At 49.3% G+C, this 13,510-nt stretch overlaps 1 protein-coding gene across 1 annotated transcript; it reads right to left on the bottom strand.

Annotated features, from left to right (window-relative positions):
* Positions 1-2,642: 2,642 nt before the first annotated feature.
* Positions 2,643-12,390, bottom strand: LOC112125635 (zinc finger protein RFP-like). The gene is made up of 7 exons (XM_026657828.1): positions 11,974-12,390; positions 9,545-9,640; positions 7,802-8,032; positions 7,468-7,490; positions 6,620-6,735; positions 4,469-4,528; positions 2,643-3,154 (listed from the first exon to the last, which is right to left on the bottom strand). Exons 1-7 carry the CDS (start codon positions 12,388-12,390, stop codon positions 2,643-2,645), a joined length of 1,455 nt encoding a protein of 484 aa, XP_026513613.1.
* Positions 12,391-13,510: the final 1,120 nt, after the last annotated feature.

Here is a 13,510-nt window from a genome sequence, read left to right as displayed (position 1 = left end):
AGTCTCCCTAAGACTATGTCTACAGTGTGCACCTTACAATGGCGCGGCTGTGTGGTGAGGTGCGCTGTGTAGCTGCTCTATATTGCCGGGAGAGAGCTCTCCTGGCAACAAAATAAAACCACCGCTAACGAGGGGCGGTAGCATCGTCACCGGCAGCGTGGTTCTCGCCGATGTAGCGCTGTCCACACCAGCTCTTTTTGTCGTTATAACTTTCGTCATTCAGGGGAGTGTTTTTTCACACCCCTGAGTGACAAAAGTTATAATGATGAAAGTGCCATTGTAGACATGGCCTAACTCACCGTTTCTCAAATGCGGCCACCAGGGGGTTTCTTGCTGCCACGACAGCTTCCTGGGCGGTGATGGGGGGGTGGTGGGGGGGTGGCAAAGCATCGGCCTCTCTTCCTCCCTCCCTGATGCTCCTGAATGTGCCACTCTGCACATCTCCGGAGACAGGTGGGGCACAGCGCTGAAGGAGCTAGGTGACTTCTCTACCTTGGGGAGGGGATGGGGGGACTTAGTGTGGGGGGGCGGTGGGGAGTTAGGGAGCCTTGCTGCAGACTAGGACGGCAGCCATGGGGCTTCAGGCTCCAATCCCTGGCCGTGCGGCAGCAGGCTCCGATCCCTGGCTCTGGCTGCGTGGTGCCGACCCCCAACCCCGCCAGCGGCCCGCTGGCCCCAGGTGATGACCTCGTCCGTGTGCTCCGACCCCCAGCCCTAGTCACTGACCCAAAGTGCCGGCCCCAGTCGCCGACCCTGAGCTCCAGCGGCTGCCGGCCCTGGGTGCAAATCCCCAGTTCTGGCCTTGGGCTCTGACGGGTTCGGGCTCTGGATGCCAACCCCTAGCCCTGGCCATGCAGCAGCAGGCACAGACCCCAAGCGCCAGACCCAAACCCTGGCGGCAGCCAACTGCCGGCCACGTGCTCCAACCCCTAGCCCTGGCTGCTGACCCTGGGCATGGCTCCTAGATGTTGATCCTGGGTTCCGGTAGGTGCTGGCCATAGGCGCCGATCCCCAGCCCCAGGCGTCAACCCCGGGTGCAGATCCCCAGCTCCAGTAATGCAGCAGCGGGCACCAACCCCAGGCTCCGGTGGATGCTGGCCCAGGACACTGACTCCTAGCCCCAGCTGTAAGGCAGCAGGTGCGGACCCCAAACGCCAACCCTGGGTGCCAGCCCCCAGCTCCAGTCACACAGCAGTTGGTGCTGGTCCAGGGCGCCGACCTCCAACCCTAGGCACCGACCCACACCTCTAACCATGTGCTGACAGTAGCGGGGCCCCACCTCCATCGCCCCGGCCTCTGATGCCTCACCCCCCACCCATCCATCCATCCTCCCTGGCCCCCGCTGCTTCACCCCCCACCCACCCATCCATCCATCCAGGTCTTAACTTGCCAGAACTTGCTGGGAAAAGTGATATTAACAAACATACAAATACCACTTTTCACAGCAATAATAGTGACTTTTAAATCTGTAATAGAATGACCAGGGAGATTGAAGTGTTCACTTACTGGCTTTTCTATGTTACCATTCCTGATGTCCGATTTGTGTCCATTCATTCTTTTGCGGAGGGACTGTCCGGTTTGGCCAATGTACATGGCAGAGGGGCATTGCTGGCATATGATGGCATATATAACATTAGTAGATGTGCAGGTGAATGAGCCCTTGATGGTGTGGCTGATGTGGTTAGGTCCTCTGATGGTGTCGCCAAGGTAGATATGGGGACAGAGTAGGCAATGAAGTTTGCTACAGGGATTGGTTCCTGGGTTGGTGTTTCCGCAAAAGAATGAATGGACACAAATCGGACATCAGGAATGGTAACAGATTTAAAAGTCACTATTATTGAACAAAACTTCAGGAACAGACTTCAAAGAGAAACAGCAGAACTAAAATTCATTTGCAAATTTAACACCATTAATCTGGGTTTGAATAGGGACTGGGAGTGGCTGGCTCATTACAGAAGCAGCTTTTCCTCTCCTGGAATTGACACCTCCTCATCTATTGGGAGTGGACTATATCCACCCTGATTGAATTGGCCCTGTCAACACTGGTTCTCCACTTGCGAAGTAACTCCCTGCTCTCCATGTGTCAGTATATAATGCCTGCATCTGTGACTTTCACTCTATGCATCCAAAGAAGTGAGGCTTTTACCCACGAAAGCTTATGCCCAAATAAATCTGTTAGTCTTTAAGGTGCCACCAGACTCCTTGTTGTTTTTGTCCATAGGTATGTCCCTGCATGCCTTGCTGAATCACAAGGTGTATCTGCCTTCTCTCAAAGGGTCAATTGTATAGCTGATGGTCCTTAATGGGCCATCAAGCAGGCTAGGGAGACCTGATGCCAACTTGTCTGGGATGTCACCCAGAGGCATAGCACAAGTTTGAAATACAGACAATATAGAGCCAACACTTATAACTTTAAATACAAAAATGTTACATGCATACAGAGAGCATAATCATAACCAGCAAACTATAACCTTGTCTTAGACACCTTATTTTACCCACTTTATACAGGATTTGGTACCACTACAGGACCTTGGTTGAACCAATGATCTATATGGTCCCAGTTCATGTCAACAACATCACAAAGGCTAGAGAGGCTGATTTAAGGGCCTGTGGGATATTCCCCCCCACCCACTCCCAGTATCTCAGGGACACAGTCTGAGCCGGGATCCCCCCACCCAGAGCCAGGGTTGGATTCTCACCCCAGAGACGGAGCCCGGCGGGAAAGTGAAGATCGGGGCCTCGTCACCAGCATCGATAAATGTCACCTGCCCCCGGTCACAGTCCAGACAAACCCGGATCCTGCTGGGGGCCCGACTCAGGGGCAGGAAGGTCACAGGGGAGGTGAGAGCCAGGAACTGACCCTCCCATCTCTCCACAGCCCAGATCCCCTCCTCAGGGCTAAGGCTGATCTCTCCCTTCCTCCCCACAGACTCTCTGGCCACCCCCACAGCCCAGAATCGCCCATCCCCCACCTCCACCTCCCAGCAATGTCTCCCCGAGGTGAATCCCTCACAGCCCAGCACACAGAACACAGTGTCAAATCTCTCAGGGTTGTTGGGCAGTCGCTGCCGTGTGTCTCCCAGTCTCACACTTTTCTGATCTTCAGACAGGACAAGCTCAGGATGGGCCGTGTCTGGATCCAGAGTCACATTCGCTGGGGAGAGAGAATCAGAGCGTTAGGGGCAGAGCTCGGCCCTGGGGGAGGCTGGGACCATTTCTCACACTCCCCAGCAGCCCTGTCCTGGCTGGGACAGACCTGGATCCCAGGGAGCTGCCTCTGTCTTGGGCAGCTGAGACTGAGCAGAGATGTCACTGCAGTTCCTCACTGTTTAAAAGGAGCCACTTCACTGATTTCTCATTTGTTTGCAGAGGCTTCAGCTCCCAGCTCCCCCTGCTGGGGCTGCTCCATTCCCAGCATCAGAGACACAGCCAGGAAGGTATCAGAAGCTTTTAGTGAGGATGGAGCAGAGGAGGCAGGTACCAGCCCAGATCAGGGAACAGAGAGGAAGGTGCAACATTGGGGAAGAGCCACTTAAGACCAGAGAGTAGGAAGTGGCATTGGGTGGGGTAACCCCATCCCCAGCCCAGAGAGAAGGGAAGGGGCAGCATCAGAGGGAGAGCGACTCCCCAATCCATGAAAGAGTGAGAAGCTCCAATGGGAGAGCCCAGCCCTGCCCAAAGGAAAAGTAGGATGTTGGAGAAGAGTGATGGGGGAGACCAGAGAGGCTGACTTTGTAATTTTCCGGGGTGGGTGCTTGACCCTCCACTCCGCCCGAGACCCCGCCCCGATTTCACACCTTCCCCGAAGGCCTCACATCTCTGCCCTGCCTCTTCCCACCCCCGCTCCGCCCCATCTCAGCCCATTCTGCACCCCCCCCGAGAATGCCCCGCCCAGCTCAGTCCCCTCCCTGCAGCGCCTCCTGCACACTGTTTAACAGCTGATCGCAGCGGGAGAGAGGCGCTGGGAGGGAGGGAGAAGAGCTGATTGGAAGAGCCGCAGGCGGGTGGGAGGTGCTAGAGGAGAGTGGGAGGAGTGGCCGCTGGTGAGTGCTGAGCACTAACTCTTTTTTTCCTGTGGAAGTTTCAGCCCCCGAGCACCCACGAGTCGACGCCTATGGGGGAACCCCCCTCGGCCAGGATATAGGAGAGGTATGTGTCAGTCCTCAGGGGAGAGAGCTCTCTACTCATTCCTCTCAGTATAATATTAAAAGTCCTGTCAATGTCTATGAAAACCCCAGGGTCAGAGTTAAGGGTGTTTTGATGCTGTTCAGGGAGAGTGTTTTTGTTCATCAGCATGGGCATGAACTCAGCACCAATGTCGGTGTCAGGATTGTTTCTGTGATTTCATCTTAGGATCTCCTCACTGTTCAATGTGTTCATTTTTAGGGCTCTGTGTGTCATGGTCGCTGTCGATTTGGTTGGTAACTTTAGCTACAATCTCATGAAGATCTTTTCTCTGGAATCTCACCCTGTCTGTGTGCTCCTACAGGTTCCCCTCTTTTAGTCTCCAGTGCAGACGGCAGAGTGTCTAGAAGGGGAAAGGAGAAAAGAGACGAGATTTCAGGCTTTCATATTTATAGCAGCATTCCCACTCTGAACTCCTAGAACTGTGTTTCAGTTCTGACAGAGAAACAGACCGAGAGGCACAGAGACACTCAGGTATTTAATATAAACTAATCTGAAACTTTATCTTTTCTCTCTCATTCAGGCATCTCACAGAAATGGAAGCCTCACAACCATCCCAGAACATACAGAGATTTAATTTTTCCTCATCATCCCCTCCCATTCTTCAGAGTCCACTTGGTTTCTCCCATTCATTTACTGCATTTTGTTGTAACCTAGACCCAGATCATGCAAAGACATTGGCATAAAAGTAACTTTACCCACTTGGGTCCCTTTGACACTAACAGGATTTTCAGAGTTTGCTAAATCCTGGCTCTGATTGTGAGCTGTTGCGTCTGTTTGCCTATAGTCTCTACAGAGAGCAGGACGACGGAGACCTCGACCTCCATAGGCAGAAATAGGAATAATAATAAAATCATTTTATTCATGTGCACATTGAGGCAGGGGAAGGTTGGCTGAATGGGCCAGATTCACCCCTGTACCGGCAAAAGGGGAGAGGGGAGGGGCCATTTGTGACTCTGCTATTCAGTGGCTGCAGGGGCCGGTGCAGACCTTGACACAGGCTGAGGAAGTTCTGAAGCCAGCCAGAGCTACATACCTATGACAATGGCCCCCATGTGTCTTGCCCAGTGTGCAGAGTGTCAGAGGCCCAACTTTACACTGCCCATGTCCCTCTGACCCTCATCCAGCCCCCTCCCTCTTCCACCCGCCCTCACCACCCCCACCCCATTCCCAGCCCTCTTAGGAACCTGCCTTGTGCCTGCACCTGCTGTGGAGGAGACAGAAGAGGCTCCTGTGCTGGAGGGATCCCTCTCCGTAGGGGAGGGGCTTTCTCCTTCCCCACAGCCCATGTGCCCAGACTAGCTGATGTACGGGACCAGAGCACAGTGATGGACTGGGTCCAGCTTTAACAAGTGGCCTTTAATTTACAATCCCATCCTGTAGGCACCTGGGCCCTGCTTCTCAGATGGTTTGGGCACCTGCAGCTCCACTGACACCACCTGCAGCTGTGGAGGCTACACAGCTCTGGAGCACCTGCCCTGCAGTTCTCTAGTTGGGAGAGAGAAACTGAGGTGCCCCAAATTAGGTCATTTTTACTAAATATGGGCCTTAATATTGTGACCTTTGGTAAATCATGAATCAATGGAAAACATCCTGACACCTGGTCTCTGCTCCATGTGCTCCATTTGTCTGCTTTCCACTAGTTATTATGTTCAGTATTGAGAATTGGTACAAGGGTCAGACTGAGATTGTGCATTTATACTGACTGACTTTGGCAGTTTGCTTGATATAAGGGAAATGTTGCCTTAAGTGACCTTCTTATTAAGTGATGTGTTCATAAGTTGCTATGTAGGACAAAGAGATGTTTTGACCACACAATGTGCTTAAAGACACCAGGCACCCACAATGTAGTGCCAAGGAGCAGTTAGCAAAGTCCGAAAACCCCCAGGCGGAGACAACGGTCAAAGTGACCTATGCATAATCGGTGGTAATAAGCCAATCAGAAAAGAGAATAATAACATGGAAATTGCTTGGACAGCAAAAGCCCTGAAAATTAAAAAGTTCATGCATGTGTAGTGTATGAGCCACATAATATACTTAATAGTCATAAAACTCAAAGAGAATTGGAAAAAACCCTTAAATATATTAGTTGGGTGGGTATAATATGTCAGACATTATAAGTGTAATGAGAGCTTCATAGGAGAAATCCACCATGACACACCTATGTCCCAGAAGAAGGCAACTGGCCAGTACGTCTGTCAGTATGTGTGTCATTTCTCACTTTCATAGTAATTGCAATTGCAAGGCATGCTTTTGGTATAAACAAAGCATTCAATTAATGAACCTGAGTGACTTGGACTCCAAGTGTGTGGCATTCTCATCCAACAATTAAAGAGAAGCATAATCTAATTATGAACCAATTGGCCAGAGTCATTCTCCTCCAACGGTCTCAGAGGCTCATCCCAATTTCCCATTCTAGATCCCTTCTAGGTACCTTTGAACTTCCTCAGAGTCTCCATTAGAGCAACAGTTTTCTGGGAGAAATCACTGAGTCTCTTATCCTGTTTAGGAGAAATCTCCAGTGGCTGCTGGAACTTCCCTTTCTCACACCTGGACAGAAACAATGTCACATGGTTATATTTCATTTAGTGACTCATTATAAGTTCTTGCTAGTGAGATGCTGCTCTAATGGGCTTGGAGTTAGAATTCCTCTACTTCTCCCAGCCTCAGAACAGGTGCAGCACAGCCCATGGCAGTGAAACCTTCCCCTCAAAAGTCCCATTAATATTTTTCAATTCTGGCCTGGAGAGACCTGCTCTGGGGATAAAAGGGGAATTGAGGCTCTCTGGCCAATTCACTCCTTGGCCTCCATGCTCTGAGGGACAGGAGGTTCCCATGTGAAGTGCTGTAGAAATCTGACCACTAGGTACTAGACTAAGACATCAACTCTCCCCTCCCCAGTTCATTCCACACAGGTCTCCAAACAGTCCTCAGGTAGGAAAGACTCTTGACCACTGCTGTCCTGGGCTGAATGGTAACCATGGACCCAGCAGTGACAGGCCCATATTCCATCCCCACAATCCTGAGGAAGTCAGCCCCCAGGGATGTGACATCTCTGGACAATACGTGACGTCAGTCTTCCCCACTGTATGGGAAATTCCAGAGTCTTCTGTAGAAGGGTGAAAACCTCAGGATTAAGTTTATTGGAGAGATTTGTATCCAACATGTGACCTTCCCCACACATTTTGCTGTAGAGCCCTGGGGGGATGTGATGCTAACCTCATCTCCAATCTCCTTCCCAGCATTGTGAAGTGTGAGGGGGAGTGAGAGAGAGCCACATACCTGCTCAGGGTGCTTGTGACATCCTAGAGGAGAGAGAGAGTGTATTTCAGTCCCACCTGACACACACTTAACATTCCCAAGAAGGGATTTTGCAAATATGGGGAAAAGAGGCTCTGCCCTGGCTCCAGGGCCACGTGTTCGCTGAGCTAATGGGGATTTTCCATCTCTAATATCTCTGTGTCTGTCACTCTGCAGTGAACAATAGTAATTCACATTTCAGGAATGCACACACTGAGTTACACTGGGATCTCTGACTGCTGGACCCCAGTGCTTATAATTTAGCAGCTGTCCTGTCCCTGTGTGGGGATCCTGGATGTTTCTCACTCAGTCTCACCTGCAGGAATTCACTCACTGGCTTCTGACACTTCCCCTCCATCTCACTGATCAGCTCACTGAGATGGGAAATCTGCTCGGAGAGTTTAGTGGCATTTTCATTCTGTATTTTCTCAGTCTCCTTGTCCAGCTTTTCCAGCTGGGCCAGCAGGAGCCGCTCTTGTTCCTCCAGGAAGTGCCACAGTTGCTGAAATTCAGACACAATCTTCTGCCTCTCGGTTTGTGTCTTTCTCTGTAAACAAAAATAGGGAAAGGGCTGGTCAGGGACATGGCTGGAGCCTGGGATCCTTTCACAAAGTGCTGAGTGTGCAGGAGGGAGAATTTCTTTGCAAATTCTAAATCATCTGACATGAACAATATCCTGTGGTTACTAGAGAAAGGGTTTTCTCACACCTTTCCACGTTCCCATGTCTGACATGGTTCGGATAGTGCATTGTTGAGAGCCTCGGAGACACAGATCCAAAGCCGCAGGAGGCAGGACTCAACACTAGAGCTGGGGGACATTTTCTGCATGAAACTTTTTTCCAGGAAAAATACAGATTTGTTGAGCTTGAAACGTTTTATGAATTCCTGTCAATATAAAGGAATTCCTGTCCATGAAGGTCAATATGTATAGCTTTCCTCTCGGTGTCTTTTTAGGGAAAGGACCCAGAATATTCACAGCTACACACACAGATGATCATGTTGCCCTTTTCTAGGGAGAGGATTTTTGGGCCCTCTGTATGGATGTGTGCACATGTACACACACACACGCACACCACACAGTATCCCAGGATCATGAAGCAGCAGACAAAAGTCCACATTCCCAAAGGCCATAAAGCAATCATTCACAAGAGTGAAATGTGAAGGAAATAACCTGGAATAATAGAAAAACTGTAACTAAAGAGAAAGTGACAAGAAATAAGGAGGATGTGAGCTGTAGTGACAATAAGAAAATCAACATATCTGGACAGCACCCTCAGGCAGACAAGGGGAATGACAGGAATGGAGAAATTGTCAGAGCACAAAGGGACTGTAAGCTAGAAGGGAGCGGAGGGATAGAACCCAACACATCACACCCAGGAATACGTGGCTTTTTTTAAGCTGGAACTCAGAACAGTAAACAAAGATCGCACAAGAGGATTCATCAAGATATAACTAAACATCCTCCAAACTCTGGGCTGACAGAGGCAGAGAACTGTGAAATGAGGAGTGAACGTGTAACAGTGCGGGTTTGTTCTAATGGGTTGGATTTTCTAATTCAAAATTCTGTTATTTCATTCATGTTAATTGTTACCTATGCAGTGAGTTTAATTAAAGTAACAGTAGTTAATATACAGTAGATAAGAATAATAGTTTACAGCAGTTTATGGCCGTGGTTTTCAACCTGTGGTCCGCAGACCCAGACAACGTCTAAGAGATCCGCAAAAGACTTAGACTGAAAACTGATTGAACAGAATTCAACTACACACAGACAATCCGTTTCCAAAGGAGTCCGCACTTCCATTAGAAATTTGCAAATGCAAAAAGGTTGAAAACCACTCATTTACGGTGTAAGCCTAAGTAGTAATTCCTGCAAAAAAAACCTAATTTTGATTTATTTGTGATTATTCCCCACTGAACGGATTTCCGCTTTACCCCCAACTGATTGAGATAAAATATAATTGGGCCTCTAGATTGCCCCGGCCGCTCCTTATTGCTCTGATTCAGAACGCTCCTCCATCCGGCTCCTTACACATACAGGTTAATAACGGCGGGCACCTACCAGATATTCCTGGCTTCTCTTCTCTCTGCTCACTTTACATCCCAGCAGCTTTTCTCTCTCTTCCCTCAGAGTCTGCAAATGGGCCTGAATTTTTTCCTGAAGAAACAGAAAATGATTTGAGTGGTGTTATTTTTAGTTTTAGGAGTGTGGGGGGGGGCGGGGCGGGGGAGGCTTTTCCAACACAAACAAACACTCTACTGATGAGTGGAGAACTCAGTTTATGATATTAAGGAAGTGGAATCATATTAATAGACACTGGGAGTGTTTTATTTTCAGACTCTTTGAAGTTGTTTGACCTGGTTACTCCATTCATAGATTCATAGATTCATAGATTCTAGGACTGGAAGGGACCTCGAGAGGTCATCGAGTCCAGTCCCCTGCCCGCATGGCAGGACCAAATACTGTCTAGACCATCCCTGATAGACATTTATCTAACCTACTCTTAAATATCTCCAAAGATGGAGATTCCACAACCTCCCTAGGCAATTTATTCCAGTGTTTAACCACCCTGACAGTTAGGAACTTTTTCCTAATGTCCAACCTAGACCTCCCTTGCTGCAGTTTAAGCCCATTGCTTCTTGTTCTATCCTCAGAGGCTAAGGTGAACAAGTTTTCTCCCTCCTCCTTATGACACCCTTTTTGATTTACACCAACAGGAAACTGGCATCACATACTTGGACACGGCGAGCGGTATGTGTGTGGGAAGAGTTCGAGGGGGAGGAAGTTGGGGAGAAGAGGGGCGCAGCGAGTGGTGGGGACCTACAGAGAGGGGTGGAGTGGAGGCGACGAGCAACTCACCAGGCAGCGGTGGGGGGAGGGGGCCTCGGGGAAGGGGCAGAGCATGGACAGGAAGAGGCGGAGCATAGGTGAGGCCACCATGGCCTAAGCATCTTAGCTCCTCCCCTTGCCTATTATACCCGCCGACTATCGGAGATTGGGCCATAGACTCCTCCTAGTGCCTGCTGCCACTCAAGCACCTAAAACATTCTCCAGAGAAAAGTACGAGCACCTAAGTCTGCCCCAGAGAAAATGGACAGCTTTGAAATCTGGAATGGTGGCCACCCAGGATGACCTAAGTATCGCGATTGCCAGTGTATGCAAACACAAAGCTCTTCATTTGTCCCCCACTCCAACCTCCGGTTGTTTCTTTAGCCACCTGCTGCAGATCATCTTCGTTAGACTCTGCCTGTGAGCTCTTTGCCTGACTTGTCTGTACGGTGCCTGGCACAACGGGGCCCTAATCCCTCATGGGGGACAGAGATGCGACTGTAATAGAAATCAGTACATTCTATTGATTATGAATTATTATTATCGTTATTAATGTCAACATGGAAACTTTATGGGCACTGAAATCTTCGGCCAAAATTTCCAAACAGAAATTTTCAGGACTAGGACTCTCTTCCTGTGCCCTCAGGAGACGTGGAAGAGGGATGATGCCGGTCACAGGGTGACTGGCCCTATAACGGGAGAGGGGTCTCTGTCCCACCTCTGACATAACCAGTTCTCCAACCCAGGTGGCGAAACTGGGGAGCAGTGACCGGTGGGATAATGTGATTCAACCAGGCTTGGGGTAGGTAAAACAGAAGCCTATGGAGAGCCAGAGGGAGGAGACCTGTGGAGAAGGCAGAGGAGGCCTTGCAGCTTCCTTGTGGTGATAAGGCCGAACTCCAGACTAGAAGTCCTGCGAGTCACTGCTGAGAGAGCACGGGTTATACTGGCCCCAAAAAACCTTTGTGGATTATTTCTGGAAACCTCAGAGGGAAACTGAGGCAGAGCCCCAGGCCAGGAGGGGGCACTCTGGAGGCAATGACCCTGCTATATGCCCCATTGCTCTGCTGCCCCCTCCAACTCAGTCCCTGTTTCCTGCATCAGACAAATTTGCTAGGCTCTGCAGGATGGGAGCTCCACTCCAGTCCCCTCCTACGTCTCATGAGGGAGGGTTCAGCGCAGCTCCCGTGGTTCCTGCCTGGGTGAGAAGCTCTGCAGGAAAATGATGAAGGGGATTTGGGCCAAGAGGAAAGCCCTAGCTACATCCTTCTGCTCCCTCAACCCCAAGGACAGGAGCAGCACGGACATGGTGTTAATAGCTTTGGGAGGTAGTGGAAGTTGGGAAGGTCAGAGAAGGGGGGTCCTTCACTGTCCAGGACTCCACATATAGGGAGCAGGAGAGGGTGGGGTGCGGGTTACTCACTCCCCCACACTCCAGCATGTTAGCCTTAGCATATTTACTTAGGGCCACACTTCTCCACCTGCACAAGCTTTCGGAGAATTCCCAGTTGCTGGGAAACCTACTTCGGCCTGAAGTCTCTCGTTCCTCTCCAGTGGAGGCTCATTGAGTGACTGTCTGGGGCTCAGGGAAACCCTAATGCTGGGGGAAGGTGAGTTTCCCAAGGTTCTGGCTATAAAAATAACAGTTGGTCATTTCCTACCTTGAATTCTTCAGCAGCTTCCTCTGCAGGAATGACGGTGTGATCTCTGTGCTGCTTGGATCTGTCACACACCAGGCAGATGGGGATTTCATCCTCTTTGCAGAACAGTTTTAGAGGCTCCTTGTGTTTCTCACACAGTCTCTCTTGTTCTGGTTCTTTCCCTGACTGCAACCTGAGTTCTCTGGCTGCTTCCACAATATTCCTGAGCTGCCTGTTCAGCCTGAGGTTCCTCTGGGGAAAGATCTCTCTGCACTGAGGGCAGGAGACGTCTGTATCGAATCCCTCCCAGCACTGGGTGATGCAGGCTCGGCAGAAGCTGTGATCACAGCCTAGAGACACCGGATCTTTAAAATACTCCAGACAGATGGGACAGGTCACTTCATCTTGGAGAGTTTTTGCTGGATTCGTAGCAGCCATGGCTTCTAGTACAGGAAAGAGACAAGAGAGGAATATAGTTTTATTTCCTTCTTGTCAGAAATGGGCTGATTGAATTTGGCACAGTCATTAGGCATTTCTTTTCTGGGTGCGGTCTCATGCTGTTTGCTTTTTGTACATTGAAAAGAATCTTTGCTTGTAGTGTGATGAGCAGGGCCCTACCAAATTCACCACTGTAAAAAACGGGTCAAGGAATGTGAAATCTGATCTCCCCCATGAAATCTGGCTATTGTTTGGGAGGGGCAGGGCTGGGGGTGTGACATTATTGACACAAACTGGGACCATATAGATCATTGTTGCAACCAAGGTCCTGTAGTGGCACCAAATCTTGTATAAAGGGGGTAAAATAAGGTGTCTAAGACAAGATTATGATTTGCTGGTTATGATTTTGTTATCTGTATGCATCTATCATTTTTGTATTTAAAGTTATAAGTATAGGCTCTATAATGTCTATATTTCAAATTTGTGCTATGCTTCTGGGTGTGAAAGCAGAGAAAGAACTGACAGGAAGGGGATTCAATGCATGACAGTTTGTTAGCAAGAGTCAGGCTAACTGTAACCCTAATAACGCGAGATTTGTAGAAGCGAGGATTGTGAGAGGCGAGTGGGAAAGAATTAGAGTACTAGTGGCACCTTAGAGACTAACAAATTTATTAGAGCATAAGCTTTCGTGGGCTACAACCCACTTCTTCGGATGCATATAGAGTGAAACATATTGAGGAGATATATATACACACATACAGAGAGCATGAACAGGTGGGAGTTGTCTTACCAACTCTGAGAGGCCAATTAAGTAGGAGAAAAAAAAAAAACTTTTGAAGTGATAATCAAGATAGCCAAGTACAGACAGTTTGATAAGAAGCAAGTGTGAGAATACTTACAAGGGGAGATAGATTCAATGTTTGTAATGGCTCAGCCATTCCCAGTCTCTGTTTAACCCTGAGTTGATTGTGTCTAGTTTGCATATCAATTCCAGCTCAGCAGTCTCTCGTTGGAGTCTGTTTTTGAAGTTTTTCTGTTTTAAGATAGCCACCCGCAGGTCTGTCATAGAATGGCCAGACAGGTTAAAGTGTTCTCCCACTGGTTTTTGAGTATTATGATT

Source organism: Terrapene carolina, unplaced genomic scaffold (genome assembly GCF_002925995.2).
Source record: "Terrapene carolina triunguis isolate 2854851 unplaced genomic scaffold, T_m_triunguis-2.0 Scaffold344, whole genome shotgun sequence".
In the NCBI taxonomy this organism is placed as follows: domain Eukaryota; kingdom Metazoa; phylum Chordata; order Testudines; family Emydidae; genus Terrapene; species Terrapene triunguis.
Note: the sequence above shows the minus strand (reverse complement) of the source record. Positions and strands in the feature narration are given on the sequence as shown.